This window comes from Oryctolagus cuniculus, chromosome 17 (assembly GCF_964237555.1).
Source record: "Oryctolagus cuniculus chromosome 17, mOryCun1.1, whole genome shotgun sequence".
NCBI lineage: Eukaryota > Metazoa > Chordata > Mammalia > Lagomorpha > Leporidae > Oryctolagus > Oryctolagus cuniculus.
The window spans coordinates 54,665,276-54,693,193 of NC_091448.1; the positions used below are offsets into that span (position 1 = coordinate 54,665,276).

General features: G+C 41.8%; 2 protein-coding genes and 1 long non-coding RNA gene across 3 annotated transcripts in view; 2 read left to right on the forward strand and 1 right to left on the reverse strand.

The window, feature by feature from the left end:
- Positions 1-455: 455 nt before the first annotated feature.
- On the forward strand, positions 456-4,400 carry LOC138846213 (uncharacterized). Its single transcript, XR_011383669.1, has 2 exons — positions 456-3,864; positions 3,907-4,400. It is a non-coding gene; the product is annotated as an uncharacterized lncRNA (long non-coding RNA).
- MYH1 (myosin heavy chain 1) lies at positions 2,685-27,267 on the reverse strand (the record flags this gene model as incomplete). Its single annotated transcript, NM_001109816.1, is given in 40 exon segments — positions 2,685-2,941; positions 4,768-4,863; positions 4,958-5,062; positions 5,309-5,479; positions 5,571-5,696; positions 6,019-6,222; positions 6,306-6,614; positions 7,389-7,513; positions 7,605-7,770; positions 8,055-8,238; positions 8,984-9,180; positions 9,295-9,413; positions 10,962-11,088; positions 12,020-12,409; positions 12,497-12,587; positions 12,667-12,812; positions 13,594-13,770; positions 13,863-14,105; positions 15,570-15,825; positions 15,924-16,060; positions 16,154-16,277; positions 16,532-16,649; positions 16,732-16,773; positions 16,775-16,785; positions 16,788-16,819; positions 17,920-17,987; positions 18,084-18,393; positions 19,689-19,859; positions 21,702-21,851; positions 21,942-22,060; positions 22,265-22,403; positions 22,551-22,654; positions 22,747-22,845; positions 23,491-23,554; positions 23,689-23,781; positions 23,897-24,011; positions 24,719-24,746; positions 26,561-26,717; positions 26,839-26,982; positions 27,073-27,267. Coding segments are annotated over 40 exon segments (5,805 nt in total), but the record flags the coding sequence as incomplete, so codon positions are not given.
- Positions 8,176-27,918, forward strand: part of LOC138846212 (uncharacterized) — a 115,956-nt gene continuing 96,213 nt past the window's right edge. Inside the window, exon 1 of the transcript XR_011383668.1 lies at positions 8,176-8,309. The gene's annotated coding sequence lies outside the window, so the exon portion shown is untranslated. The remainder of the gene's footprint in view (positions 8,310-27,918) is intronic.

The following is a 27,918-nucleotide window of genomic DNA, read 5'->3' on the forward strand; positions in this document are numbered from 1 at the left end:
CCAAAGCTCGCCCAAGGACACTTATGTCCATGGATAGCTGTGAAATAATATTGTTGCAATGAGAGATAAGTGCAGGGAGCCTTTTATTTTATTCCACCAGCTTGCTGACTTTTTTTTTTTTTTTTGACAGGCAGAGTGGACAGTGAGAGAGAGAGAGACCGAGAGAAAGGTCTTCCTTTGCCGTTGGTTCACCCTCCAATGGCTACCGCGGCCGGCGCACTGCGGCCGGCGCACCGCGCTGATCCGATGGCAGGAGCCAGGTGCTTCTCCTGTTCTCCCATGGGGTGCAGGGCCCAAGCACTTGGGCCATCCTCCACTGCACTCCCTGGCCACAGCAGAGAGCTGGCCTGGAAGAGGGGCAACCAGGACAGAATCCGGTGCCCCGACCGGGACTAGAACCCAGTGTGCCGGCGCCGCAGGTGGAGGATTAGCCTAGTGAGCCACAGCACCGGCCCTTTTTTTTTTCTTTTAAGAAGAGTGTGAAGTCATTTGTTAAGGACAAAGAGGAAAACAGAGGTTTAAGGAATGTGGATAAGACTTAAAATAGAAATAAAGAGAATCATACAGCAAGTTTAGCTTAAGTCCAGTACTGAAGACAAAGTGTGAGTTAATAATATTACCATTTTCTTTGAAACATTGAGAAGTATATTGCTGGACACTTTCATATTTGGTATCTTTCCACTCAGGTGTGATGGGGTAGAGAATGGCAAAGAAGTTTAGGAAGTTGTGAAGAAATTGGACATAAAGATAGGTTATGAATTTTTTGCTTGATTTGGAAGACAAACAGGCTGATGGAAATGGAAAAAGTAAAAGAGTTTGAATACTGCAGATGTCAGTGGGGTTGAAAATTTTTATGTTTGGAATAATCCAACAAGCTACCTACAGAGTCAATAATGAGGTGTTTGATTTAATGACTTTGAAGCTTGGGTAATTTTGATGATATTTTCTAGAGTGGTATTATGGAAGATGTAGAGTGACAGAGAAGATAATAAAGGTAGAATCAATATGTTGGATGAATCATTTATATGGACATAGAAATCTCCAAGAAACTGGTAAGAGTTGGGTGGAGAGAGAAGGCAGGTGCCAAAATTTTTAATGAATGAAAAGTCATATGTCAAAAATAGGTATGTGGAATGGCTAAGTAGTATGAACCTCAAAGATAAAAGGTCCCTCTACACGAGGATAAACAATAATGAGGATTGAGAGAAATAAAACTAAGGAGTTCTAAAAACATGAGAGGATAATGGTCATCTCTTAAGAGGGCTCCCAGGAGAATATTGTTATCAAGAGGAGGCAGATAAGCAGGTTGTGGGGGGAATGTTCCAAAGGGCAAAAGAGATCTCTTGTTTCCTAGGAGGGTCACTGTCAAGTGGAAGATACCACTCAGATTTGCTGCCATGATCAGACCCTTCCTCCCTCTCCTCTTCACTTAACCTCTGTACATTCTCATGAAGTCAAAAACCAGGTGAAAGAGCAGTATGGAATTGTAATATTAGCTTGTAACATTTAACAGATAATTGGATATTAATAATTGTTAAAAAGTGCTTTTAAATTACTCTAAAGATTAAGTAGTTGTCTCCAATGATCAATGGAAAATAAGTGGTAGTACGTGACAACCCAGATAGAATCTTCCTCAGGAGCTGGCGTCCTGTTGTATAGACCTGGATAATTTAACCCATTTAATGATATAATCAAAATATTTAATTATATATTGTTCCTTTTAAATAGTCTGTACTGTTCCCACAACATCTTTATTATATTCCTGACAGACAAGCTACTTGCTATTTTACTGGCTTACTATTAAAAATGACTATGGATAGAAGGTCCACATTACCCTTAGCCCATGTAAACTTGTGGTAGTAATACCAGTATAGCAATGATGATAATAATTGCCATAGCACTATACAAAAGCACTGTATAGAAATCTAAGTGTAAAATAATGAGAGTAGGGAACTGACTTTAAAAAAATATTGACCTATTGCTATCAAAAGTACTGAGAGGAAAGCTTTATAAGATACAGACAGTTCCAAGAAAATAGGACAAATACCAGGAATATATTCATTCTTACCTCCTCTTTAGCATTCTAATGTGGAAACCCTGGAGGAGGCACAGAAACACCTAAGCATTTACAGATGACAAAAAAATGGATAATCTCATATCGTTAACAAGAATCAAACCTCAGAGCGTATTTCCCTCTCAAGGGATCATAATCCCAACTCAGTTGTTAATGTGAAGAGTTTGCATTTTAAATATCTTGACAGCATTTGATCTCAATTTTTTACTTTTTCTTTTATGTAGATAATTAGTGTTTCAACTTATTTTTACTCCATCTTAGGATGAAATATTTCCTATTGTGAATGTTCTTTCTATTTATGAAGAAAATCTATAATTCCACTAACTAAATGATATTCTGCCAAGTGAGGTTTATCAAACGCCCCATGTTCTTTATGCCTACGGAATTCCTCTGGGTTTCATCTGTTTCCCATAGGGGTAGTTTAAGGAGGGCAGCACTCACTGGACATGGCCTAGCTGTTCTCTCTCATGTTTTAATCTTGACCAACCACTTTTCTGTAATATGTAAGAAGATTATTGTTCTTTTTCTTTCCTTTTTTTTTTTTTTTTTTTTTTTTTGCGCATTAAAAGCTAATTTGACATGCAGGAGAAAAAGAGACTCACAAATTCTTGGCAGATAAATTTTTTATCTCCCAAAATCATAAGTACAAAACAGAGTGACAAAGAGTTTCACATTTTGTGCATTTCTTTGGTCACTTTCCAGCATGTGGATGGATCACTCTTCACTTATGACCTTCGTGTGAACTTCCCGGCTCTTCACGCGCAGTTTGTTGACCTGGGACTCAGCAATGTCAGCCCTCTCCTCGGCCTCCTCCAGCTCGTGCTGGAGCTTGCGGAATTTGGAGAGGTTGACATTGGATTGTTCCTCCTGTGAATGGAAATGTGTTTATGAGGAAAAACATTTAGAATTCCTAGATTCTCAAGTCAATGGGTCTTAAATTTTATTTTATTTAAAGGTGTTTCATTGTAATAAATTAAAAAAAAAAAAACAAACCTAGAGGGTTGTGTGTGTGTGTGTGTGTGTGTGTTAAGTCTTCTTAGGCTTCGTGAATTTGTAGATAACAAGGAAACACAAATGACATTTGTCTCTGAACTTCTAGAACAGCTAAACATTTTAGAGCTGCTACTAAGTGTGCTAGGTGTCCAGCTTTGCTTATTTTTTTAAGAATCTAGAGAATGAAACCAAGCCTTTTAAAAATGAATATAGGCAATCGATATTATACCAAACTATTAGCCTTAACTATAAATTATTGCTACTTGAGTCCAAATTATTGCCACTTAATGGAATTTAGAAATTAAATATGTTTAGTGCTTCCAAAAATAGTTTGTCCTCTGGTCATGCTTGAATATACAGCAGAGAACTTTAGGAAGCCCATTCTGGTTTAGTCTCCAGTAATCATTCTTTTTCAAAGTCTCCTTAAGAACCATGCAAAATCTGGCATTCAAAGTGAGAACTTTCCTAAAGCTTAGAATCACTAGATACTATAGCTTGAGGAAAACCTCGGATCTTCCTCTCACATAAGAGGAAAGTAAGGAGCTAGAGGAAGTCCAGGTGTGAGTGTGAGGACCATGTGTGTGTTCTCTCTCTCTCCCTCATCCTCTGCCCTCTCGCCCTCTCGCTTTCTCGCGCTCTCACCCTCTCCCTCTCTCTGTCGCTCTCTCTCCCCCTCATCTCTTTTCTCAGACCTGCAGTGCAGGGGAAAACAAAACCACCAGTGAATAGAGCACCACTCTTGTGACACCATTTGATAACGATTTCAGAAAAGCCACAGGATGGGGAAATGAGATAAGGTGGAGTGCCAAGAACCTGTTGGCTGGAACATATGAGATAAGGTGGAGTGCCAAGAACCTGTTGGCTGGAACATAACCAAGACCTTCTGAGTCTCAGACTCTTAGATTAAGCTATTGACTTGACATTTTCACTTGCATATATAATGGTTTTTCACACTTCATTTATTCAAAACAAAATCACTATTTCCTTCTTGCTCTGCAAATCTGATCTTTCCTTTCCCATTGTAGTGAGTGTTACATCATTCATCAAGCTATAAACTTGATGAACTACCCTTGATTTACTTTCTTTCATATCACATGCAAATTACTAGCATATCTTGTAGTTTCTGCCTCCAAAATATATGTTGAATCTTAGCATTTCTGTCTCTTTGCTCCATTACTATCCTAATCCAAGCCCCAAAACCACCTGGAAAACTTCCCAACATGTCTCCCAGCACCCACCTGTGTTATCCAATAATCTTTCCTCCATAGAGTAGCCAGGATACTCTCACAAAATATAAATCAGATCATGGCTGATTCAGCTTACAACACTCCCCTGGCTTCTCAGCACTCCACTGTACTTGGGATAAAATCTTAACTTGTTAGTGTTTCCCAGGAGAGCTTCTGATCAGCCTCTCACTTAGCTCTTATCTCCATCTATACTGCTCTTTTCCCGATTCCTTCTGTGCCTTAAACTAGACCTTTTCCACTCAAAAGCTTTGCATTTTCTCTGCCCCTCCCTAGAACATTTTCCCCTAGTCCATCAAGTGGTTGGTTTCTTCTCATTCTCAGACCTTGATTCAGTTGCTTTCTTTTCATTCTTTCTCACTTACTCATCTTTTCTTTTATCCCTTTAATTAAATTGGCCTGGTCACATGTGAGAACCAGAGGCTGCCCTGTCTCCCCCAGAGGTGCTGGACTCACCGCTTCCTCAGCTTGTCTCTTGTAAGATTTCACCTTGGCTTGCAGTTTATCCACCAGGTCCTGGAGCCTGAGAACGTTCTTACGGTCTTCCTCAGTCTGAAATATTTTAAAGGGTGAGTTTCATATACTGTATATATGGCTTTAGTCTCTTACAGATTGGGTGAAAACCTAGACAGGTTATTTTCCTTACTTGGTAAGTGAGTTCCTTTACTCTTCTCTCATGTTTGCGTAGACCTTTGACAGCCTCGACATTGCGCTTCTGCTCACTTTCAACTTCTGCTTCAAGTTCACGTACCTGGAATAAGATGGATATCATACAGATGTGCACATTTTCCATTCACTCGATGAATCTCTACTTTTTACTCTGTTTTGTACACAGTTTTTGACGCCCTTGTCCAGTTACCCCATTATAAGCTCTCAGGCAGCAGGGAATCTCTCTCCATCATCTCAGCATGCCCCCTACTATCTAGCAGTGTTAGGTATTCAAAATTGTGCACTGGATCAGGGTGAGATGGAAATTCATGCTGGTCTGAAGACCCACCCTGGCCTCCAGCTTCTGGATCTGCTTCTTGCCACCCTTGAGTGCCAGCTGCTCGGCCTCATCCAGGCGGTGCTGCAGGTCCTTGACCGTCTGCTCCATGTTCTTCTTCATGCGCTCCAGGTGGGCACTGGTGTCCTGCTCCTTCTTCAGCTCCTCTGCCATCATGGCCGCCTACCCAGCAGTAAAACAGATTGAGTTAAGAGAGGGGAGAGAGCATGTCATGACCCAAGTCTGACCGCCCAGGGTGTTGCCCTATGCTCACATCGGTGATGGCCTTCTTGGCCTTCTCCTCTGCGTTGCGGGCTTCCTGGACAATGTCCTCCATCTCTCCCTGGATTTGGGAGATGTCTGTCTCCAGCTTCTTCTTGGTGTTGATCAGGCTGGTGTTCTGGTTAAAATAACAAATTTAGAAGCATTAAGTATATGACAGCAAAATTAGGATGCCTGATATTCCAATGAATTCACAAACTGATTAATTAAATTAACCAATTGGCATCCCTCTTGTCCCATAAGTCATCTGAGTTGAGAATTATTTTTAAAAGACAATTAAGTTGTTGTCACAATTCAGATAAAATATTGTTAGTCAAAAATTTACTTGAAATTTTATTCTCCATTATGCATTGTGAAAAATTTGTAAATAACACCAAGATTTCAGCAAGAATTTCATTTTCATTCCTTTGTACAGTTTCCTGTTGTATTATTATACACACCTGAGTATGGAGGAGCTGCACGCGTTCACTGGCATCCAGGAGCTCTTGTTCTGCGACTTTCCTGCTCCTCTCCGTCTGCTCCAGCGTGGCCCGCAGCTCCTCAATCTCAGCCTGCAGCAGGTTGGCCCTGCGCTCCACCATGGCCAGCTGCTCCTTCAGGTCCTCCTGGCCGCGGAGAGCATCGTCCAGGTGCAGCTGGGTGTCCTGTGGAGTGGACAGTCTTTGAGACACCGTGTTCTCAGGGCTGCCGCCCTCCCTCCATCCTGGGCACCTCTTGGACCGTTTACCTTGAGGACGCCCTGGGTGTTCCTGTAGTTCCTCAGGGCCTCGGCAGCCATGCGGTTGGCGTGGTTCAGCTGGATCTCCATCTCATTGAGGTCTCCCTCCATCTTCTTCTTGATCCTGATGGCGTCGTTCCTGCTCCTGATCTCCGCATCCAGCGTGCTCTGCATCGACTCCACCACCCTGATGTGGTTTCTCTTGAGCTGGTCAATTTCCTCGTCCTTCTCAGCAATTTTCCTGTCGATCTCAGACTTGACCTGGTTCAGCTCAAGCTGGATGCGCAGGATCTTCCCCTCTTCGTGTTCAAGAGACGCCTTCATGAGAAAAAGAGGTGATGTTATCAAGGGAATGGAAGTGTGTAGATTTCTAGAAATAAGAGTTGGTTATACCCCTGTACTGCCAGAGTATAGTCATGTTGAATGACAACAGGAATATGGTCTGAGAAATGGATCATTAGATAGAATATATTTTGAGAAATGCATCACTGGACAATTTGTCGTTGTGCAATCATCATAGAGGGCGCTAGCATGATCTAGAGTTCATAGCACCCTACATCTGTAGGCTAAATGGTATAGACTGTTGTTCCTAGTCTACAATCCTGGATGGCATGTTCCTGTTGTGAATACTGTAACACTGTGGTGTTTGTATATCTAAACATAGAAAAGGCATGGTAAAAATACTGTGCAATAAGAATTTCTCATCTCCGTTATACTCATATGGGAGCACTATTGTATATTTGGTTCATTATTTACTGAAATAGTGCTTTGTGGGGCATGGCTGTACATCGTTAGCCTACTGTTAGAGAAATTTCAACAATGTGTTATTGTTGGTTTTGTATGCTTCTGTCCATCCAGTTAGATTCTGCCCTTGAGAATAGGGCCCTCTACTTACTCATCTTTGTTTTCCCAGTGTCTAGCACCATTCCTGCCATATAGTTACATTGCTGCTGTGCCTAGTAAAGTTTCCATCCTCATACTTAGTACACAGACTAAAAATTATTTTTCACTTCTTTTAATTCACTAATCCTTGCACCCAGTAGAATCTAATGCTTCCTATAATTGTTTTAGCACATACAACAAAGACTCTACCTCTGCCTCCTCTAACGCAGCTTGAAGTTCTGACTTCTCCTGCTCAACTTGCTTCTTTACTTTTTCCAGCTCATGGATACGTTTCCCTCCTTCTGCAATCTGCTCCGTGAGGTCAGAAATCTCCTCTGTTGGTGAACAGAAATAGAAAAACATGTCCAGAGAGGGAAAACCGTTTACCACGTCTTTTGTTGAAGAACACACAGAAAACCTACTCACGTTGCAAATTCTTATTTTCCCGCTTCAAGGTTTCAAGTTGGTCTAAAGATTCCTCATAAGCATTCTTAACCTTGAACAGTTCTGTGCTGAGGGAGCGGGACTCCTTCTGTGAGGCTTCAAGTTCAGCGTGAGTTTCTTCATACTTGTGTTTCCATTCAGCCAGGATCTAAAGGACATGGAACGTCAGGAAGGTTAGTGGAGAAAGTCGGATGGGTTGAAAGCCATCTATTTTGGCAGCTCTTAAGCACGGCTGAGGTGATCTGGGATTGAAAAATAATTGTGAACAGGAAGAATAGAAACCACAGGAAGTGAACCCCTGCCTTACACATACACTTGCCAGTGGAGCGAAAGCTAGTGGGAACAGCCCTCAGGTGGTCTGAATAAGATGCATGGAGTGTGGAGGCTGTTGTCAATCATGTTGAATGCCTAAGCAGAAACTTTGCAGAATACCTTGTCGAAGTTCCTTTGCTTCTTGTCCAGCGCTGCGCAGGCAGCGTTTGTCCTCTCCACGTCAATCATGAGGTCCTCCACCTCATTCTGCAGCCGCTGCTTCGTCTTCTCAAGGGAAGCACATTTGGCGTTCACAGCTTCCACGTGTTCCTCAGCATCCTGCAGACGCTGGGCCAGCTTCTTCCTGCAAAGTGAAACATGGACAATAGGGGCGAACGGCCATGGGCAGAGTTGGCAGTTTCAGAGCTGGTACACGTGAGTCATACTTCTTTAACACTTTGCTAATCAGACTTGTTTTATAAATCTGATATGGTGTTAACTCATTCCCATTGTCCTACTTCCAAACACTGGAAACCAAATTTCAGCATTGCTATACTTCATAGTCAAGCTCTGAGGCCGTCTATGATAAGCATGAACCAGCATTTTACACTTCAGGGTAGCTGGTTTATGCCTCTCTTACAAAATATCACTATATACCTTGCATCACTGTTTATGTCTGTGTCTCCACTTAATTTTAATCCTTATGGTCTTTTTATGTTCTTGTAGGCTGTCACACAGTAAGGACTCAAATGTTAGATGAATGAAACGTGCTTGACTTTGTTTAATTATATTCCTTATTTGCCAGTCTTTCATGAATCTGCTACTAAAAAAGCTTTCCCAAGTTGATGTAAATTTTCTTTTGAGAGCCCCTCTCAGAATCTCTTCTGAGGCATCCACCAAAACGTGAATTCCAGCAACACAGCCGTGCATTATACACAGACGATTGACTCTGACCTTAAACTTTCTACTGTCCAGATTTCCGCCCACACCACAATTCAGTCTTGAATTTTTGAAGTGCATTGAATAATGAGTCCTTTATAAAACAAGGTTTCCTTTCTTGTTCGATTGTTAACAGAGATATTTCCATTTTAACTATGTCCAGAACATACTTGGCCTCCTCCAGCTCCTCCGTGCGCTGGATGGCGTCCGTCTCGTATTTGGTCCTCCACTGGGCAACCTCACTGTTGGCCTTGGACATTGCCCTCTGCAGCTCGGCCTTGGCTTCCTGCTCCTCCTCATACTGCTCCCGCAGCAGGTCACAGTCATGGCGGGCTGACTGCAGGGCGTGGGCCAGGGCACTCTTGGCCTGAGAACATAGATTGGTGACTTAATTTTATAGATAGATATATCAGAAGAAAATCTATAAAAGTAGGCAAAGACAACCACAAAAGCAGACATAAAGACAACAAGTTGGGCTGACCTTTATCTCCTCTTCAAGCTGCCTTTTCAGCTCCTCAATCTGTTGTGTGAAGGCTTGTTTGCCTCTTGAGAGCTGAGAAACTAATGAGTCTTTTTCATCTAGCTGGCGTGAAAATTCACCTGTAACGACCAAGAGGCAGAAAACTCAGCCTGACTTTGGAAATGAAAGCTCTGCAGTAAATGCTGGAGCAGAGATTGGGGGCCAGGTTTGAACGTAATATAGAGTGTAGATTACAACAAACCACCAACATCTACTTCAACCCCCATGAGCAAACCTTTGCAAACGAAGACAGGAAAACTTTGGGGTAGATTATTTGCTTATGAACAACATGAAAGATTTGGGGTGATAGTTAATATTATTTGATAGTTAATATTATCTGACCACAGTTGAAATTGATAAAGAAATGTGGAAAGAAATGCAAATCAAAGTTGAATATACCAGGCTGTTTATCTAAATCAATAGTGTTGGTCTAGTTTACTTTTCATTGAACATTGATTGAAACAAAGAATTTATCTTGTAGAAAACTTGAAAGAAAGAATTTATCTTATAAGAGACTTTGAGTAATTGCCTCTGTAAGTGGAAATGATGTTCAAAAAAAAGCCCTGGAAACATTTTTATATTAAAAAATCACTAAGTGTCCTTCCATCACTCAGTGAGTCGGGTTTCTGGATACCTGATCAGTTTCCAAACTAACGGGCATTTAAATTTGTTTTCAACTCTTTGATAATTCAAAGAATACACTAGATTACATTAGAAAAGTAGGAAAACTTTTCAGTACCATTATTAAGCAGATTATCTGGAAACCTTATTTCTTTGTCATTTATTAAGCATCACATTATATTTTTTTCATACTTCCAAGTTTCTGTAAGTAAACATGTATTGAGGAAGAGAAATTAGAAGAGAGCATTTTGGCACTCTTGAGAGTGTAATTTTTTTTCTTTTCCATGAAATGTGCTGACCAATTCCTTAACAATAATAAAACCTTATGTTGAGGCTTTTTATAGAAAGAACAATATTTGAATGAAAGAGTAGTTCTCCAGTCCTTTCATCTGCCTATTATTTTCATATCCCAAACGACCCAGAAAATAATTTCTATTTATTACCTCTAATTTGAGGTGGTATGACTTTGGACAAGTCAGTCGAAAAAGGAGAGTAAATATGGAGAGTTTCCAATTTGGCTAATCGATTTTCTAGACGCCTCCTTTTGAATGTGCCTCAGCCGGGTTGTGTTCCTGGCTATTTCCCTACTTGACTGTGTTGGCAAGACTTCAGGAAAAAGATTGGAGTACGCATTCTTGGACAAGTCACTTTATCACTACCATAATCTGTCATTTTTTAAAAATGAGGATAACATTACACAGCCGAATGAAGAAAATAATGTAAAAAATAGCTCATGAAAGCATTTTGAAAAGTGTTTGACAACTTCTTGGTTAGAGCCAAACCTGCATAAAAATGTTAAAAGGTTTGGGCCTGCCTGTCTGTCTAAATATATACTGGTATATGAAAGAAAGTAGCTCCATGTCAGTGAATCAATTATGTGTTATATTAGTGGGTTTTCCGGAAGGTAATACATTATCTCAGATAACTCAATGCAGAATTTTCAGACAAATTAACCACCCAAGGTAAGTTTGGCTGTCGTCCAAGGAAAACACTGGCAAATATCCCACCTGATTCCGTCTGCAGGCGCGCTCTCTGTGCACTGAGGTCATTGATCAGCCGCTGATGCTCCTCCTCCTTGGTCTTCAGCTCACTCACTTGATCCTCCAGAGTGCGGCACATCTTTTCAAGGTTGCCCTGTGTGCACAAAGAGGGAGAAGGCGTCTCAAGGAAGTATTTAGACCAGAGAAAGTTGAACGTTCCAGTGACCCAAGCATTCCATAGGCGCTGCAGTTTTCATTCATTTTGAGAAGAAGCTATCTTAACAAACAAGAGAAAGCAACAGAGACCTTAGGTTAGGAAACAGTGAGAAGGTACATAGTCCAAACATACTGCTTGTGAACTGCCTTTGTGTCACAATAATTTAGTATCATAACCACATCCAGTTCATCTCATGATATGTCTCTGAGAAGTAAAATATGTTGTGTTTAAGGGAAAACAAAAAGCTCATAATGTGAGGTGCTTTAAAAACCTCAAAACGCAGGATAGGTGTTGCAGAACAGCCGGTGAAGCTACCATTGTGACACCCAAATCCCATATCAGAGTGTTGGTTTCAATCCCGGCTCCTCTACTTCTGATCCAGCTTCCTGCTACTGCACCTGGGAGGCAGCAGATGATGGCCCAAGTGCTTGGGTCCCTTCCACACCATGGGAGAACCAGATGGAGTTCCTGACCCCTGGCATCAGCCTGGCCTTGCCTGGCGTGGGCATTTGGAGAATGAAGCAGCAGATGAAAGATTCTCTCTCTTTCTTTCCCTCTCTCCCTCTCTTCCTCTCCCTCTCGGTCTTCCCCTCCCTCTCCTTCCCTTTCTGTCATTCTGCCTTTCAAATAAATGAATAGATCTTTTACAAAAAAATTCTCAAGATGCACTGTTGAATTGTTTTTATTTGAAAGAGTTGATATTTTCACTCTTCATAATATTTCACTACAGCTATTCTGAAATAGAGTGAGCACACCAGGACTGGTCCCCTTCTGTGTCCCCTGACTTGAATCACCTGGTACTAATGATTATTGAGAGCCACTCCCACTTGTCCTACAGAAGTCCTTGAAGCTTAAATCATGACTGTACCTTGGCTTTGGAGACGGTCTCCATGTTGCTGGCCAGGTCATCAATCTCCATCTTCAGCTCGCTCTTCTCCTTCTCCAGCTTCTGCTTGACCCGCTGCAGGTTGTCAATCTGCTCCCCGAGCTCGGCCACGCTGTCTGCGTGCTTCTTCCGCAGCGTGGCCGCCGTGGCTTCGTGCTGCAGCGTGGCCTCCTCCAGGTCCCTGCGCATTTTCTGGAACTCAGCCTCCCGCTTCTTGTTCATCTCGATCTGGGCAGACGTGGCCCCTCCGGCTTCTTCCAGCCGCTCGCTGATCTCCTCCAGTTCCCGGGAGAGGTCGGAGCGCTGCTTCTCTGCTTTGGCCCTGGAGGCCCGCTCTGCCTCGATTTCCTCCTCCAGCTCCTCAATGCGGGCCTGGGAACAGAGGAAAGCACACACTCAGCTTCTTTGTGTCAGTCATGTTTTCATGTTGAGTTAGACTGAAGGAAACCAAGTACTGACCTGTAACTCCTTGATCTTCTTCTGTAGCTGCATTGCGAGGGCCTGTTCATCTTCAATCTTGCTTTGCAGATTGCTCATCTCAAACTCTTTTCTGTTAGAAAAGCACTTTATGTCAGTCAGGGAAATATTCCCATTGAGCTCTTCATGAAAGTTTTGTCTTTACTGCTTACTTTTTGAGTTTCTCATCAAGTTGCTGTTTGTCGTTTTCTATATCCATTGTGGATTCTTGTGCCAATTTTAGGTCTCCCTCTAGTTTTCTCTTGGCTCTTTCTAGGTCCATCCGGATTTTCTTTTCTTGTTCCAAAGAGCCTTCAAGCTAAAAGTTAATTATTCATTACTATGGTTCCTGGAATGGTCTCACCTTTTGTCCCAGGTTAAACTTTAATTCATATATAACCAGCAAACTCTTTTGATTTTTCTATGAATTAGGCAGATTTATTCTACTGGTATTTATCTAGTTCAAGAATTCACCACTTAAAAGGTGAAATATGCCTCATTATCACATTATTACCATGAACTACTACCAAAGTATCATATGTACTATATCTTCCCACTGGAATCCATTGTGATTAATATCTCACCCCATGGGATGGATGTCATGGTAATATTTCCCAGCTGTGATTTTGTTAATGCTTTCCTTTCATGGGGGCTCTCTATTAGATATCAGGTCATGTTTAATGCCAAATTTATCTTCTAGGCTGCTTATTCAGAGTTCCTTTTGTTCCCTTGATAGAAAACCTTATTGATAGTTATAACTTTGCTGTTGCTCCGCTTTCTGCTTAGAATGCCTCTCTCTTTTATATCTTTCCATGGCCTTGCAAGCCTAGCTAAGGACGTGTTCAGTAGCTATAGCTTTTCTTGGTGGAAATGCTAACTTGGCTTTCTCTTATTTTCTTCTACCTATATTATCTGTTTCTCACAGCTTTGTTATCAATTGTTTTTATTTTTTTGTGTATATCTTTTATAGCAGGGATGATGCTCTATGCAACTTATTCATAGGAGGAGCCTGATAATTACTTAATGCATCATGAGAATATCTACTCATGCTTGCTTAGTTACAAACTTAAAAAATTATTTTTATATAGTTTTAACCGTACATCATCCACTTGCTGCTCTAGCTTGGTTTTAGCCTTGGTCAGGGTGTTGACTTTGTCTTCCTCTGCCTGCAGGTCGTCCAGGGTCTGTTGGTGGGCCTCTTGGAGGGCTTTCTTCTCCTTGGTCAGCTTAGCGATGGTTTCATCCAGGCCTGCCATCTCTTCTGTGAGGTTTTTCACCTACAGGGGTTAAGAAAGAGAAGACCTATGCCATAAAGCAGCTTAGTTGGGTGGAAGAGCTTCAGTGTAGCACAGAAGAATATGATTGATACCTTGTTCTCTGTGGCATGTTTCTCCTTTTCAACCTTGGCCAGGGTCAGCTCAAGGTCATCAATGTCTTTCTTCAGCTCTGAACACTCATCCTCCAGTTTCCTCTTCTTGGCCGTCAGCTCCGCATTGATCTCTTCCTCGTCCTCGGCTCTCTCCGTCACCTCCTTGATCTTGGCCTCCAGCTGGATTTTGGTTTTGATCAGCTGGTCACACCTTTCCTCTGCATCAGCCAAGCTATCTGCTTCCTGAAAAGAGTTAATAGACATTTTTTAGATTTTAGTTCCCAGGACATTTTCAGGTGAAACCAAGTAAGTTACTTTACAGGGCCTCAGGTTAATTTTCATTGGCTTTCCACCATTCAGAAAATATTTACTGGGCACTTATAAAATCTGAAGATTGAAAAAAGGAATTTAAGTCATAATTTTTGGTGAAATTATATACAGCTATATTTGCTGTATGCTATATGTACCGTGTTGGCATATAATTTATAATTTCAAGTCAATTTTCCTTATGTGATATTATTTTCAGAAGCGCTTAGAAAAACCCATAAAAAATAGAGTATTTTGAAGGTTGCTAGGAGGGAAGAGTAATATTAGAAATGTGACTTAAAAGGAAGCATTCTCAGTGACAGAGTAGTTTGGGATTAAGGAGACCTTGAAGAACCACATGGACTGGAACACAGAACATGGCAATGCTTGTGGAAATAGCAAGCCTGTTTCTCTTAAGAAGAGCTAAGAGTAGATGGGGAGTAGATGGAATACTGTTGTAAGGAGATCATACAGTAGTGAAGGTAGGGGGGTTTGCTTACATGAAATTTAGGTAACCCCTTCAATTTTCTCTGATTCCTGATGGCATCATAAACTTCTCAATCTAGAAAACCCTCATCTATGCAAAGTACATTAGACCCACAGTGCCAGCCTGGTTATTTGCAATTCATTTTCCTTCAGATTTTGCAATTATGTGTCCAAAATCGATAGACCCAGTAAGACCAACTAACTCTCTTCTCTGAATTCAGAGAACTGAAGGGTAGCTTTTAGTTTTTCTTTTGTTAATTTTGGTGGTGACAACCAAATTCTCTTGTAATTTGTGCTACAAAAATGGCTTAGGCAATGGCCTTTGAACAAAATATTTCTCAAGCCTCTAAGTATTTATTGGGACATCAGAATGAGGACATCAACCCTCTCTCTCATACTTTGCATAAAAATAGGCATTATCTATAAAAAGCTTTACCACTATCCTTGCCATGATGCTATTTTTCAGGTACTAGAAACTATATAAAATAAATTTGAGCAGAAAGTTGCTAGACTGTTTTTGGAAAATTCAGAATTTTGTTTTCAAGTTGACATGTTTTCATCCTAATATCGCCTTTGCAGTCACTGATTATTGTTCTTTCTTTTGCTCTTAATTGCATTTTTCAGTAAGGAACAGAAATCATCTTATTTCCTGTCTATATCCTTCTAGGAAAAAAAAAGAAGGGGGAAGGGTCAGATGTTTCTATTTTCCCCTGCTTGACAGCAAGGAATTCTCCCACCATGGTTTTCAGTAATGCTGTATGTGAAATTTCACAGAACATCAAAAAGAAGTGTGAAGTGTGAACCAGGAAAGATTGATAATGAGTCTCTTAATTAGGTGGAATGTAGACTGTTCCACAGTGATCTCTCAGCTGAAATTTTAGCATCAAATTGGGACAAATGGGTTCTGCTACTCACAGCTTGAACCTGGAGTTGCAGGTCATTTTTCTCTTGCATCAGAGCAACCATTTTTTCTTCCAGCTCTTTTCTTTTGGCCTCGGCCTTTGCAAGGCTTTCTTTGGTCTTCTCAAATTCTTCCTTCATGTTGGCCATCTCCTTCTCCGTCTCTGCACTCTTAAGGAGAGGCTTGATCTTGAAATACAGCTTCATCCAGGGCCAGTGCTTGACGTTCATGAAGGCGCGGATGTTGTACTGGATGCAGAAGATGGACTCTCTGTGATAGAGACAGGGATGTTTAAAGTCAGATTGTAACAGGAAACAGGGTTAAAAGGCCTAGGCCGATAAGGTTGATTAGAGTGCCCTTTTGAATACCTTCGCTCCACCATCTTCTTGTACTCCACTCTTGCCAGGAACCCTCTGCACATGGCCTGTGTTCTGGTGATCAGCTGGGCCAGCTTGTCATCTCGCATCTCCTCTAGGAGCCCCAGGAGACCAGCTTTGAAAAAGACCTGTGCATGGGCAGTTGTAGATCAGAAACTTTGTATGAAGATCAAAGGGACAGGGATGAGATCGCACATCAGGTGGGATGTGGAGAATCTTACCTTGGTGTGACCAAATTTGTACTGGGTGTGGTCAACATCGATGGACCCAAGGAGCTTCTCAGAAGCCTTCTTGCTGTCAATGAACTGCCCTTCAGGGATCGCACTTGCATTCAGCACCTTGTATCTGTTTAATCCAAACAAATAAATGAAATACTTGTAGCTGTTGTCATCAACAAGAAGTTTTCCTGAAACAACATAGTAGTCTAACATAAACAATAAATGTTATCTACCCCTTTATTCTCATTACACTCACAGGACTTCAGACTTTTCTTGTCTATACATACGAAAAGTTAACTTTGTTTCTCTTCTCATCAATTTTAAGAGAAAAATGAAAATAACAAGATCCTCCTAAAGTAAATCACAGTGAGACTATCTGACCTCTGCTTGAAGTCAGCATACAGGATTCTGCTTGGGAAGCCCTTCCTACAGATGCGGATGCCCTCCAGCACCCCGTTGCACCGCAGCTGGTGCAGGACCAGTTCATGCTCCATGGCCCCTGAAAGAGAGAACACACGTGCCACATTTCATGCAATACAGCAAGCACGCTGGGGCTCGTGTGGCTATCAGAAGTGCCTTACCAGGAGTCTTAGTTTCATTGGGGATGATGCACCGTACAAAGTGGGGGTGAGTGCTCCTCAGGTTGGTCATCAGCTTGTTCAAATTCTCCTGTGGACCCATGGGAAGACATGGTTAAAAAACACTATTTTTGTACATTCATATTTAGAGACATAATTATCTAGGTCCATGGCATTGAGTTAGTTCTAATGAATAGTACCCAGATTTGAATTTTCAGTTATCCCTGGAATTTCTGTATCTCCAGCATGCCCTCCTGTTTTTCTATTTTTGTGTGTTTTCAATGTATTTTTATACTAGCTGTTGAAGCGGTAGTTAACTGCTGTTGAGTTTCCTGTCATGTGTTGTAAATTTAGTATAATATTCCAAACATATGGAAATAGTCCACCCATACTCTTTTGCCTAGATATATGTTCTAGTTTTGCTACTAATTTAATGTCTTCCACATCTCTTATTTCTTTCTTTCCCCAACTTTAAATTGTACCTGCCTCTTTATCACATGTGTGTTTCTTATCATAGATACAGAGCTGTGTCCTGCTGGTCCCACAGAAGGTAACATTTTAGTGTTTCTCTCTGGGAATAGGCAGAAAACTCCAGCCATGTTATCAAGTGTGAAGTTTTTTATCCTGTAGAAATCCTGGCTGTTTAGAATAATTAACACTTCAGGGATTCACCTCTAATCTTATGAACATGAGACTAGAGGTGAAATAGCCAATATTTCTTAAAGAGCTATTTACCATTCTTATTTTCTTCTCTTGACTAACCCTCCAATTGCAATTCCTGTAACCCCTACTCTTCTATCTTAAGCTGTCAAAATCTAGTCATTTCCATTTTATACCTATATTTACTTAACTACATAAATTACTTGGAGGCTCCCAAAGCCTCAAACAAATCTCATGCTGTATCAACCCTTTCTCAATGGAAGTCTTTCATGTTTCAAATGACCTCATTCGAGGTCATCTGATGCCAACTTCTGCGATTTATTTTCGTCTCTCTTGACTCTTGTGTCTTCTGTATAGCAAAATATCTCTTCCAAACTATCCAGGAACTTCCCACACTCAGTTCTGCTACTATTGGCTGATTTATCTCTTTGAGTCACATCTGAATCTAGCATCTTTGCAAAATTAATTCTCCTTCCCTACACAAGTGAATAAAATTTAGTATCTGAAATATAATTAAAGAGACAAGTTTACCCTGAAGAGAGCAGACACGGTCTGGAAAGAAGAACCCTTCTTCTTGCCACCTTTCTTTCCACCACCCTCTGAGGGGAGCAAAGAAAGCACAAGCAATCATAGGACACACTTTCTCCGTTTATGTTTTATGCACTGATAAATGATTAATTCAAGTGAAACATTACCTGCTTCAGCAGCTGCTGTCCCAGTGAAGAGGAAGGCCAGAGTCTTCATTGCAGACTTCTGGTAGAGCCCGACCACAGTCTCATTCAGGGGGTCCTTGTTCTTGTCCAGCCAGCCAGTGATGTTGTAGTCCACGGTGCCCGCGTAGTGCACCAGCGAGAAGTGGGCCTCCACCTTGCCTTTGGCAGGCTTGGGCTTCTGGAAGTTGTTGGACTTGCCCAGGTGCTGTTCATACAGCTTGTTCTTGAAGGAGGTGTCTGTGGCCTTGGGGAACATGCACTCCTCTTCCAGGATGGAGAAGATGCCCATCGGCTGGAATAATAGAAACAAACTTTTGCCATTTGAGTTCTTTCTGCTTACAGAAATAATCAATGACATTAATGATCCCATGTATCTTCTAATTCTATGGAATTAACGAAAACCCAATATTTTGGTCAACAAGTCATTAATTTAACTGAGTGCCTATCAAGAGCGAGGTGCTGAGTAAGACTCTGAAATGTGATAGAGTAAGATTGACAAGGGCTATGCTTTAATGGGGTTTGTCTTTATCCACAAAGACTTAGAACATATTTCTCCCAGTGTGACTTGAAAATTAGCTATAAGAATCACTTGTTAGGGGCCGGCACTGTGGTGTAGCGGGAAAAGCCGCTGCCTCCAGTGCCGGCATCCCATATGGACCTGGCTGCTCCACTTCTGATCCAGCTCTCTGCTATGGCCTGGGAAAGCAGTAGAAGATGGCCCAAGTCCTTGGGCCCCTCCCTGCACCTGCGTGGGAGACCCGGAAGAAGCTCCTGGCTCCTGGCATTGGATCTGCACAGCTTCGGCCGTTGCAGCCAATTAGGGAGTGAACCAGGGGTTGGAAGACCTCTCTTTCTCTCTCTCTCTCTCTCTCTCTCTCTCTCTCTCTCTTTTTCTGCCTCTCCTTCTCTCTGTGTGTAATTCTGACTTTCAAGTCAATAAATAAATCTTAAAAAAAAATCACTTGTTAAAAATGCAGGTTCAGGCCGGCGCCACGGGTCACTAAGCTAATCCTCTGCCTGCAGCGCCGGCACCCCAGATTCTAGTCCCGGCTGCTCCTCTTCCAGTCCAGCTCTCTGCTGTGGCCCGGGAGTGCAGTGGAGGATGGCCCATGTGCTTGGGCCCTGCACCCGCATGGGAGACCAGGAGGAAGCACCTGGCTCCTGGCTTCGAATCAGAGCAGCGTGCTGGCCGCAGCACACTGGCCATAGCGGCCAACTGGGGAGTGAACCAGAGGATGGAATACCTCTCTCTCTCTCTCTCTCTCTCTCTCTCTCTCTCCTCTCTCTCTCTGCTTCTCCTTCTCTGTAACTCTGACTTTCAAATAAATAAATAAATCTTTAAGAAAAAAACAATATTCTGGCCAGTATTGTGTTTTATAAGGGAAGATGGCTTTAACTGTAAGATTTTCATTGCAAACTGGGTAAGTGTAGTATTCTGGGCTCTAGAGAAAATATTCAGAATACCTACCTCAAAGTTGGCAAAACAAAGAATTTTGTTTACAAGTAGCAATCATTACTATACCAAGACTTTCTAATTTTAAGTACTGTATAGTGGTATAACCTGTGGTCTGAAAGAAGCAAGCAAACCTTCTCAATGAGCTCAATGCAGGCAGCCAGGTCCATCCCAAAGTCAATGAACTCCCACTCAATGCCTTCCTTCTTGTACTCCTCCTGCTCCAGCACGAACATGTGGTGGTTGAAAAACTGTTGCAGTTTCTCGTTGGTGAAGTTGATGCACAGCTGCTCCAGGCTGTTGAACTAAATAAGTGGGAAATACAAATGTATCTTCAATGCATAATGAAAGCTCCTCTTCCAAAAGTGCTTTTCGCAGAAGTTAGGTTCACTGCCCTCTTAAGATGCTATGGTTTTCTCTTGCTCATAACAAGCACCTTACTCCCTCTTATATTGTTTTTGCTGCTGCCAGCTGCAAAATATTTGCCATCACTGCACTTGGCAGAATTTGCTCTTAAACACCAGGAAATAGGCTCTGAGTGATGCATTCCTCTACAACAAAAAGCTGTTGAGTTCTTACAGTATCTGTTTTTGTTGATCAGAGGTTTCCTAATGATTTTTCTTTCTATGATTCTGCTGTAAAACTAGCCATGTTTGTTATACCTTAGTCATTGTGGTCTCTGTGTTATTATTAATAATAGGAATAAAAATTCAGCAGCTAAATTGTATCAATCCTTTGCTATATAAGAGACACTGTGCTAAGTGCTCTGTATAAATTATTGCATTGACTGCCCACTGATACATTTTTAAGGTGATATTATTTGTCCCCTTCTTGGCGAGAAAGCACCATTAGAGAACGTAAGCAGCCTGTGGAAGACAATACTTGTAAAAGGCATGGTGTGGACATTAAGACTTTGACACCAGAGCCAGTGTTTGTACCCATTCGCAGACTTGAGTTGATATGCTCTGCTTTATTCCTCAGGACATGTAAAACACTACTGAGGTTGTCCCTGTGTAAGAGTGTTACCACCATGCACAAAAGTCAAAGAAATTCTGCAGCATGCCCGCTAAGTGAAAGAAGCCACAAAATAACCCCATATTTTATGCTTCTATCATGGAAAACATCCAGAATAGTCAAAACCAGGGAGAGAAAGCATAGTAATGGTTCCCACAGCCTGGGAGAGGGGGCAATGGGTAGTAACAATTCAGTAGGTTTTAGGTTTATACCTGTGAATGTATGAAAAACCACTGAATTGTGTACATTAAATACATAAATCGTATGGCATACAGATTATATCCCAAAAAGCTGGTGTTTTTTAATAATCCAAAAAGGTTAACTGTTTACATTATTATTACTTTTTTTTTATTTTACAAAGGGTGAATCAATCTTCCTGTTCCTATTTAGTGACAGATAATTCCTCTTTCCCCATGTCAGCTTGTGAATTTCTGCAAGTGCCCTTGTTCCTAAATCTCAGGAAATTTCATCATGTTTCCGTCATTCCATGTGTAGGAAAGGTTTAAAAACATGACTGCTAGATGAGATACATCTGCCATACTGCTGTCAGGTAAAGGACTTTAGTACTCTGAATTCCTGAGATATTAACAGATATTCTTTCTTGGGCAGAAAAATTGGAGTTTATTTACAATGCCACTTCTGACCTCTATACCTAGGTATTATAGAGGTTATCCTTAAATTTAAACACATTTTCTTTCCCTTAACTAGGCAGATAGGAACCTCAAAGTCTTTGAAATGTCATTGTCTTCCCTGCTGTCATTTGATGTCATTGATACTGGTGCTCTGGGACTATGTGAAGGGCTTTAAATTCAGAAATCTTGTAACTGGCAGAAAGAAATCTGAAGTGAGCATGTTATCTGGAATGCTGCACGCTTTGTCTACAGGTCCTAGTTGAATTTGCCTAAGAATTATATTCAGATACTATTCCCGTTATCGCACTTCTGGGAACTGACAGAGCTGGAGTTTGAATCCAGGTCTGCCACATTCCAGTTCATTCACTTCTCCAGTCCTGTGTTCCTCTTTCATGTGTCAGTTAAATTTATAGTGCAGCTGTTTTTCGTAGACCCTTTCCATGCATGACTGCAGCAATGAAGTTTGTAAACTCTCCTGCTATTAAATTTCTACTAACTCACATCAAAGATCTCAAAGCCTGCAATGTCCAAGACCCCGATGAAGTACTGCCTGGGCTGCTTGGTGTCCAGCTGCTGGTTGATGCGGGTGACCATCCACAGGAACATCTTCTCGTAGACGGCTTTGGCCAGAGCGCCCACTGCATTGTACACCTTCACGGAGAAAGTAATATGTGTTGGTGTTGTTAAAGACATGTCTTGACAGCTTGAAATGTGTGTGATTGATTGAGGTCGTGAACTTACTTGCTGCACAGTCTGGCCTTTGGTGACATATTCATTGCCGACCTTGACCCTGGGGTAGCAGAGGGCTTTGAGCAGGTCAGCAGAGTTCAGACTCTGCAGATAGGCTGCCTTGTCAGCAACTGTGGAAACATAATTCAAGCATCCAACATGACATACCTGAGCACCACATTCATAGGGGCAGAGCATTGAGCAAATCACTTTATAGAAAGTTGGTTTAGGAATAATTTTGCCGTCAGAAACTTGACTGTGAAGGAGACATAAGTTTTCAATGTTTTAAAAATCTGTATTCTCTTGTTCAACTCGGACTGAGGTTTGTTTGGTACCTTCAGTGCCATCTGGCTCAGCTTGCTCCTCACGTTGCTTTTGCTTGAATTTCATGTTCCCATAATGCATCACAGCCCCAGTGAGCTTATAGATGGAGACTCTCTCATCAGAAGTGAAGCCCAAAATGTCAATGGCACTCTACAAGAGAGATGAGAGAGCAAAAGTCAAGACAAAAGACTCTAACTTATTTAGAAGAATTTATACTACTTAATCATACCTACAGTTGGTTGGTATTATTACTCCCATATATAATGGATTTTTAAGAAAAATACACATGTAACTTACATCTGTGGCCATCAACTCTTCTTGGTCATCAATGCTGGGCACTGTGATCTCCCCTTGACTGACGAAGGCATAGTCATATGGGTTGGTGGTGATCAGGAGCATTTCTGGGTACAAAGAATTCAAGGTATGCATTTTATATTAGAAGATATTAGTACAGTGATTATCTTCTAGCCTGTGAATTTAAGTTCTCCCTTACCAATTAGATCTGGCTTCTTGTTAGACATGATCTGATAAAAGATATGGTAGCTTCTTTCTGCCTTTAGCTGGAAAGTAACTCTAGACTTCTCCAGAAGATCTGCAATAGATAGTAGACATCAGATTAGGGGAAAAAATAGAAAGTGGCCTGGGGAGATTTTGGAACATGGGGTCATTAGCTAAATCTTACTGGCCCCTGGAGATTTCAGCTAAATGTTCCTATGAGGCATCACATATTACATCTCTACACACACTGTCCCTGTTCCTCCTAGCACATCTAGAAAGAAAGTGAGACATTCTTGGCATAAGACGTATTCATATCTTATACGGAATATCTTTGACATTTGGATTGTAACTGAGTCCTCTCTCCCCAGGGTCTCCTGTCACTCTGTAGTAGGGGGGCCACTAAGAATGACAATTTTCAGGGCACAGACCGGGAAATAATCATATATTCTCAACCCATAGGCAATTCATTTGCCCCTAGGGTTATTTTTTTTTTCCTTAGAAAAAAATGAAATCATTCTGAAGCTGGGATAATTCAGACAAGCCTAAAAGTTCCTGGCAGTTCCTACAGAATTATTAGCTCATGACTGGAATGGGTAATGCACACCGTGAACCATGGATAAGACTGGCATTAACATGGCATGTTTGGCAACAGACTCCAGGCTCAGCAGGAGCTGCAAAGTATTCCTTCAAATCATCATTTGTCATTCTTGGATTCTATTTAGGAGGCTCTGCTACTCACATGTTTCAATATCAGCAGAAGCCAGTTTCCCTGTGGTACCAAAGTGGATCCTGATGAATTTACCCTTGCAAGTGAAAAAGATGATGTTACATGCTAAACTTGAAACACGCAAGTGAAATGCAATCGAAACAATTCAGATATGTTTTATCTGGCATCTAAGAACAGAGAATGCCCTTCTGTGACCACTGAGAGACTTACAAAGCGAGAGGAATTGTCGTTCCTCACAGTCTTGGCGTTGCCAAAGGCCTCCAGTAGAGGGTTGGCGCTGATGATTTGATCCTCCAGTGTCCCCTGCAAAAGCAAAAACAGTCCTTATATCTGGAGCTCGGACAGAACATGAAATTCAAGCAAAACACATCATAAGTTGTATTTTTCCATGGCAATTAAGCACGGCAATCACACTCACCTGCATTTTGCCAGAGGTAGCCTCCTCCTTCTTCTTGTCCCCAGTAACTGCAATTGTTGCAAAGTACTGGATGACACGCTTCGTGTTCACAGTCTTCCCTGCACCAGATTCTCCGCTGCCGAAGACCAAACACATGTGAGAAGTTAAACTCTGAGAGATGAAATTAATTACGCCCACCAACAGCATTTTCTACTTCATGCATCGGTTTTTCCATCTCTGGCAAATACTTTTCTAGATCTTTCTCTTCAGCCTACATATAGGTCAGATCATTTCTGCTGCTTTGCACTGACAAGAAGAGAAATTTATTCGTTACTTGGTTAGGATGTATTTCTTGAGTGCATCAAACTTGCCAGGTTCTTTTCTGTGTGCTGAGCCCTGGGCTAGCACACAGGTCCGAAAAGTAACTCAACTGTGTAGCAAATGTACATGAGTTCTTTAGCTTCCTTAGACTAGAGGTGAGGTTCCAGGTACATCTTCAAAGACAGACATTCCCTAGTGAGGTCTTACAAATGCATCGCTGACAATATTACCAGTATGTTCTATCTTCAGAAGTCTATAAGCTGCTCACTGCCCTGTATTGGACTGTGGCCAAGCTCCAGGAAGACATTTTGCATGTCCTGCTTCTGGAAAAGTCCTGTGCGTTATTTGGAGCATTGTTATTATTTTACATTGTGACTCAATCTGTACCCTATAATGAGACTAAAACAATATCTAGTTCTAGATCATGCCACTGCTTTAGTAAGAAGGCATGCACTAATTTCTTCTTTTGGTCTGTCATTTTCCCAGTGAGAATAAAATGCCAGTAAGTCTCAGAATACATACGTGATCAAGATAGACTGATTTTCCCGATCTAGAAGAAAAACAGTGGACAATCAGTATGTGTATCAGTATGTAGAAGCAAAACTTTCTATAGGAAAACACTTAGGACATTTATGTATAAGTGCCATACTGTACTATATAAAGTTATACATGGTGTTCTTAAGCCTGTTAGTTTGGGGATTAAAAACATAAAGTGTCTTATCTTAAATTCTTTAATTCACCACAGGCAGTATCCTCTATTGTTGTATTCTAAGGAGCAGTGTACACCAAAGCCAGACACATGTCCTAGTTGTCATCTGTGCATGAGTACTTCAAAAAGTTCATGGGAAATGGAATTAATAGCTAAGTTTATTTTGGTGCAAGAAAAATCTGAATTCCGTGCGTACTTTTTTCATCAGATGTATTTTTCCATGAATTTTTCTTTTGCATACCCCTTGTAGACATTGATGGCATGCTGTCAGCTGCCTGATGCATGGTATGGTAAGGGTTTAGACTGTGGTTTGTTAGATTACAATAGTGCTAATCAAGTCAAGGTCAAGATTTAGTTTGTGGGGCTGACACTGTGGCAAAGTAGGTTAATCCTCTGCCTGCGGCACCAGCATCCCATATGGGCGCTGGTTCTAGTCCCAGCTGCTCCTCTTCCAGTTCAGCTCTCTGCTGTAGCCTGGAGGGCAGTGGAGGATGGCCCAAGTGCTTGGGCCCTTGCACCTGCATGGGAGACCAGGAAGAAGCACCTGGATCCTGCCTTCAGATTGGCATAGCTCCGGCCCTTGCAGCCATTTGGGGAGTGAACCAATGGAAGGAAGACCTTTCTCTCTGTCTCTCCCTCTCACTGTCTGTAACTCTACCTCTCAAATAATAAATAAATAAAATCTTAAAAAATTTAGTTTGTAAATGGAAAAATTTCTTGGTCTTAGTTCCCTAGACTACTACCGTAAGTATGATCAGCCTTCTGATTTGAAAGATCAAATAAGACAGAAATCAAAATAAAATCTTTTTAATGGTGCAAGGAGAACCTCTGTTTATATGTGTGTATCCCAAAACATTTTAATTAAAGGGAAGACTATTGTCTCTGAGAAGTATTCTGATGACTATAAAGAAATGACAGTACTTCTAAAAGTCTTTAAGGCACAATTACCAAGAAAGTGAGGCACTATAAAGATTGAACACATATTTTTCATTTCTGTTTGAACAATATGTGATTCAGCTGTTACTTAATCTTACTCTTATTGCTGAAATATATACAGTAAATCATGTGTTTCCAGGCAAGGTGACTATAAGTAAACGTGATAGAGGTTGAGCAGAGGCTACAGTAAGATCTCGGAGGTGGACCCAGGTGAGCTGAGATTTGACAGTGCACATGTACCTTTCTGTGCTTTAGTGACCAGTCCCGAACAGTCACGAGTTGGATTAGGTAACTTCTAAAAGTTGTTTGGGCTCTAACATTTTGTGAACACGGGTGGTAAAAGAATACATGTCGGGGCCGGCACTGTGGCGCAGTGGGTTAACATTCTGGCCTAAAGCGCCGGCATCCCATATGGGCGCCCTTTTGAGACCCGGCTGCTCCACTTCTGATCCAGCTCTCTGCTGTGGCTTGAGAAAGCAGTGGAAGATGGCCCAAGTCCTTGGGCCCCTGCACCCACACGGGAGACCCAGAAGAAGCTCCTGGCTCCTGGCTTTGGATCGGCGCAGCTCCAGCTGTTGTGGCCAATTGGGGAGTGAACCATCAGATGGAAGACTTCTCCTCTCTCTCTCTGCCTCCCCTCTCTCTATGTAACTCTGACTTTAAAATAAATAAATTAAAAAAAAAAAAGAATACACGTGAAAACCGGTTGAGCCACTCACCAGTCAGCATGAACTGGTAGGCGTTGTCAGAGATGGAGAAGATGTGGGGTGGGGCCTCCTGACGCTTTTTGCCTCGGTAGGCCGTCACCACCTCTGCGTTGTACACTGGCAGCCACTTGTAGGGGTTGACAGTGACACAGAACAGGCCTGAGTAGGTCTGCACCAAAAGAAACCCACAGAAAATTGTACGATTATTTGATGGGCATTGTAATCATCTACCATCTTTCAAAAAATATCAGCTGCTTGCATGAGCGAATGGTCAATGAGAAAGAACTCACGTAGATCATCCAGGCTGCATAGCGCTCTTTGAGGTTGTACAGCACAGCGGGCTCGTGCAAGTGAGTCATCATGGCCATGTCCTCGATCTTGTCATATTTGGGAGGGTTCATGGGGAAGACTTGGTCCTCCTTAACTGTGACAGTCTATGCAATCAAGCAAGAGAGGCCAGGTTAGGAAAGCAAATGTCAACTACCCTCCCCTACAGCGTAATCAGCTCCAGATGTTTTACTCACAGCTCCAGCTTCCGTCTTGGCTGTCACTTTCCCCCCTTCCCTGCTCTGCACTGTCGCTTTCACAAAGGACTCCTTAGGGTCCGCCACAAAGACTGATGACTTGGCATCGAAAGGCTTGTTCTGAGCTTCAATTCGCTCCTTTTCAGACTTTCGGAGGTAAGGGGCCGCCTCCCCAAAAATGGCCATATCGGCGTCGGAACTCATGGCTGCAGGTTATTGATGGCAGCCCAGTTAAGGACCCTGCCTGACAGAGGAAGAAAAGAATTTATAGAAATTCAGGAACTGCACCATTAGATTCCTATAAAAATATTTTTTCTTTAGTTCATTGACCAGTTGAGCACTTAGCAGAGCATTGGGTATGAACATCTCCTTGGCTTGGTCATAGATGAAATATCAACCTCCCTGCTCTGTGCCAATGCTGACAGATACTTAATAGTGCATTTGGAAGCAGACTGCTGCTGTTGTTTCTGGCTTACCTACTGTGATACTGTAGCAGCGTTCTCTGTTTCATTTGATATGGTAATTAATCTTTATAAACTGCATCTCATTGGCTTATACAGAACACAAAGCTAACAGGATAGCAGGATGTTTTCCAGCTCTTTCACTTGAGCTGTTAACTTCCCAACTGGATTATAAGCACCTTGCAGGCAGGGATCACTCTTCTCTTCATGGCATCCTTCACCACGCTTAGAACACATGCCAGCTGCAGAGAAGGGCTCAAAGCTGGCCTTGTGAAGGAGGAGAACAATGAGAATGGGCTGCTAAAATGTTAGCAACTGTTTTGTATGGGATGCAAGTCTTTGCATTGTAGAAGAAACACTGTCTAACATGAAGGAAAGCCAAAAT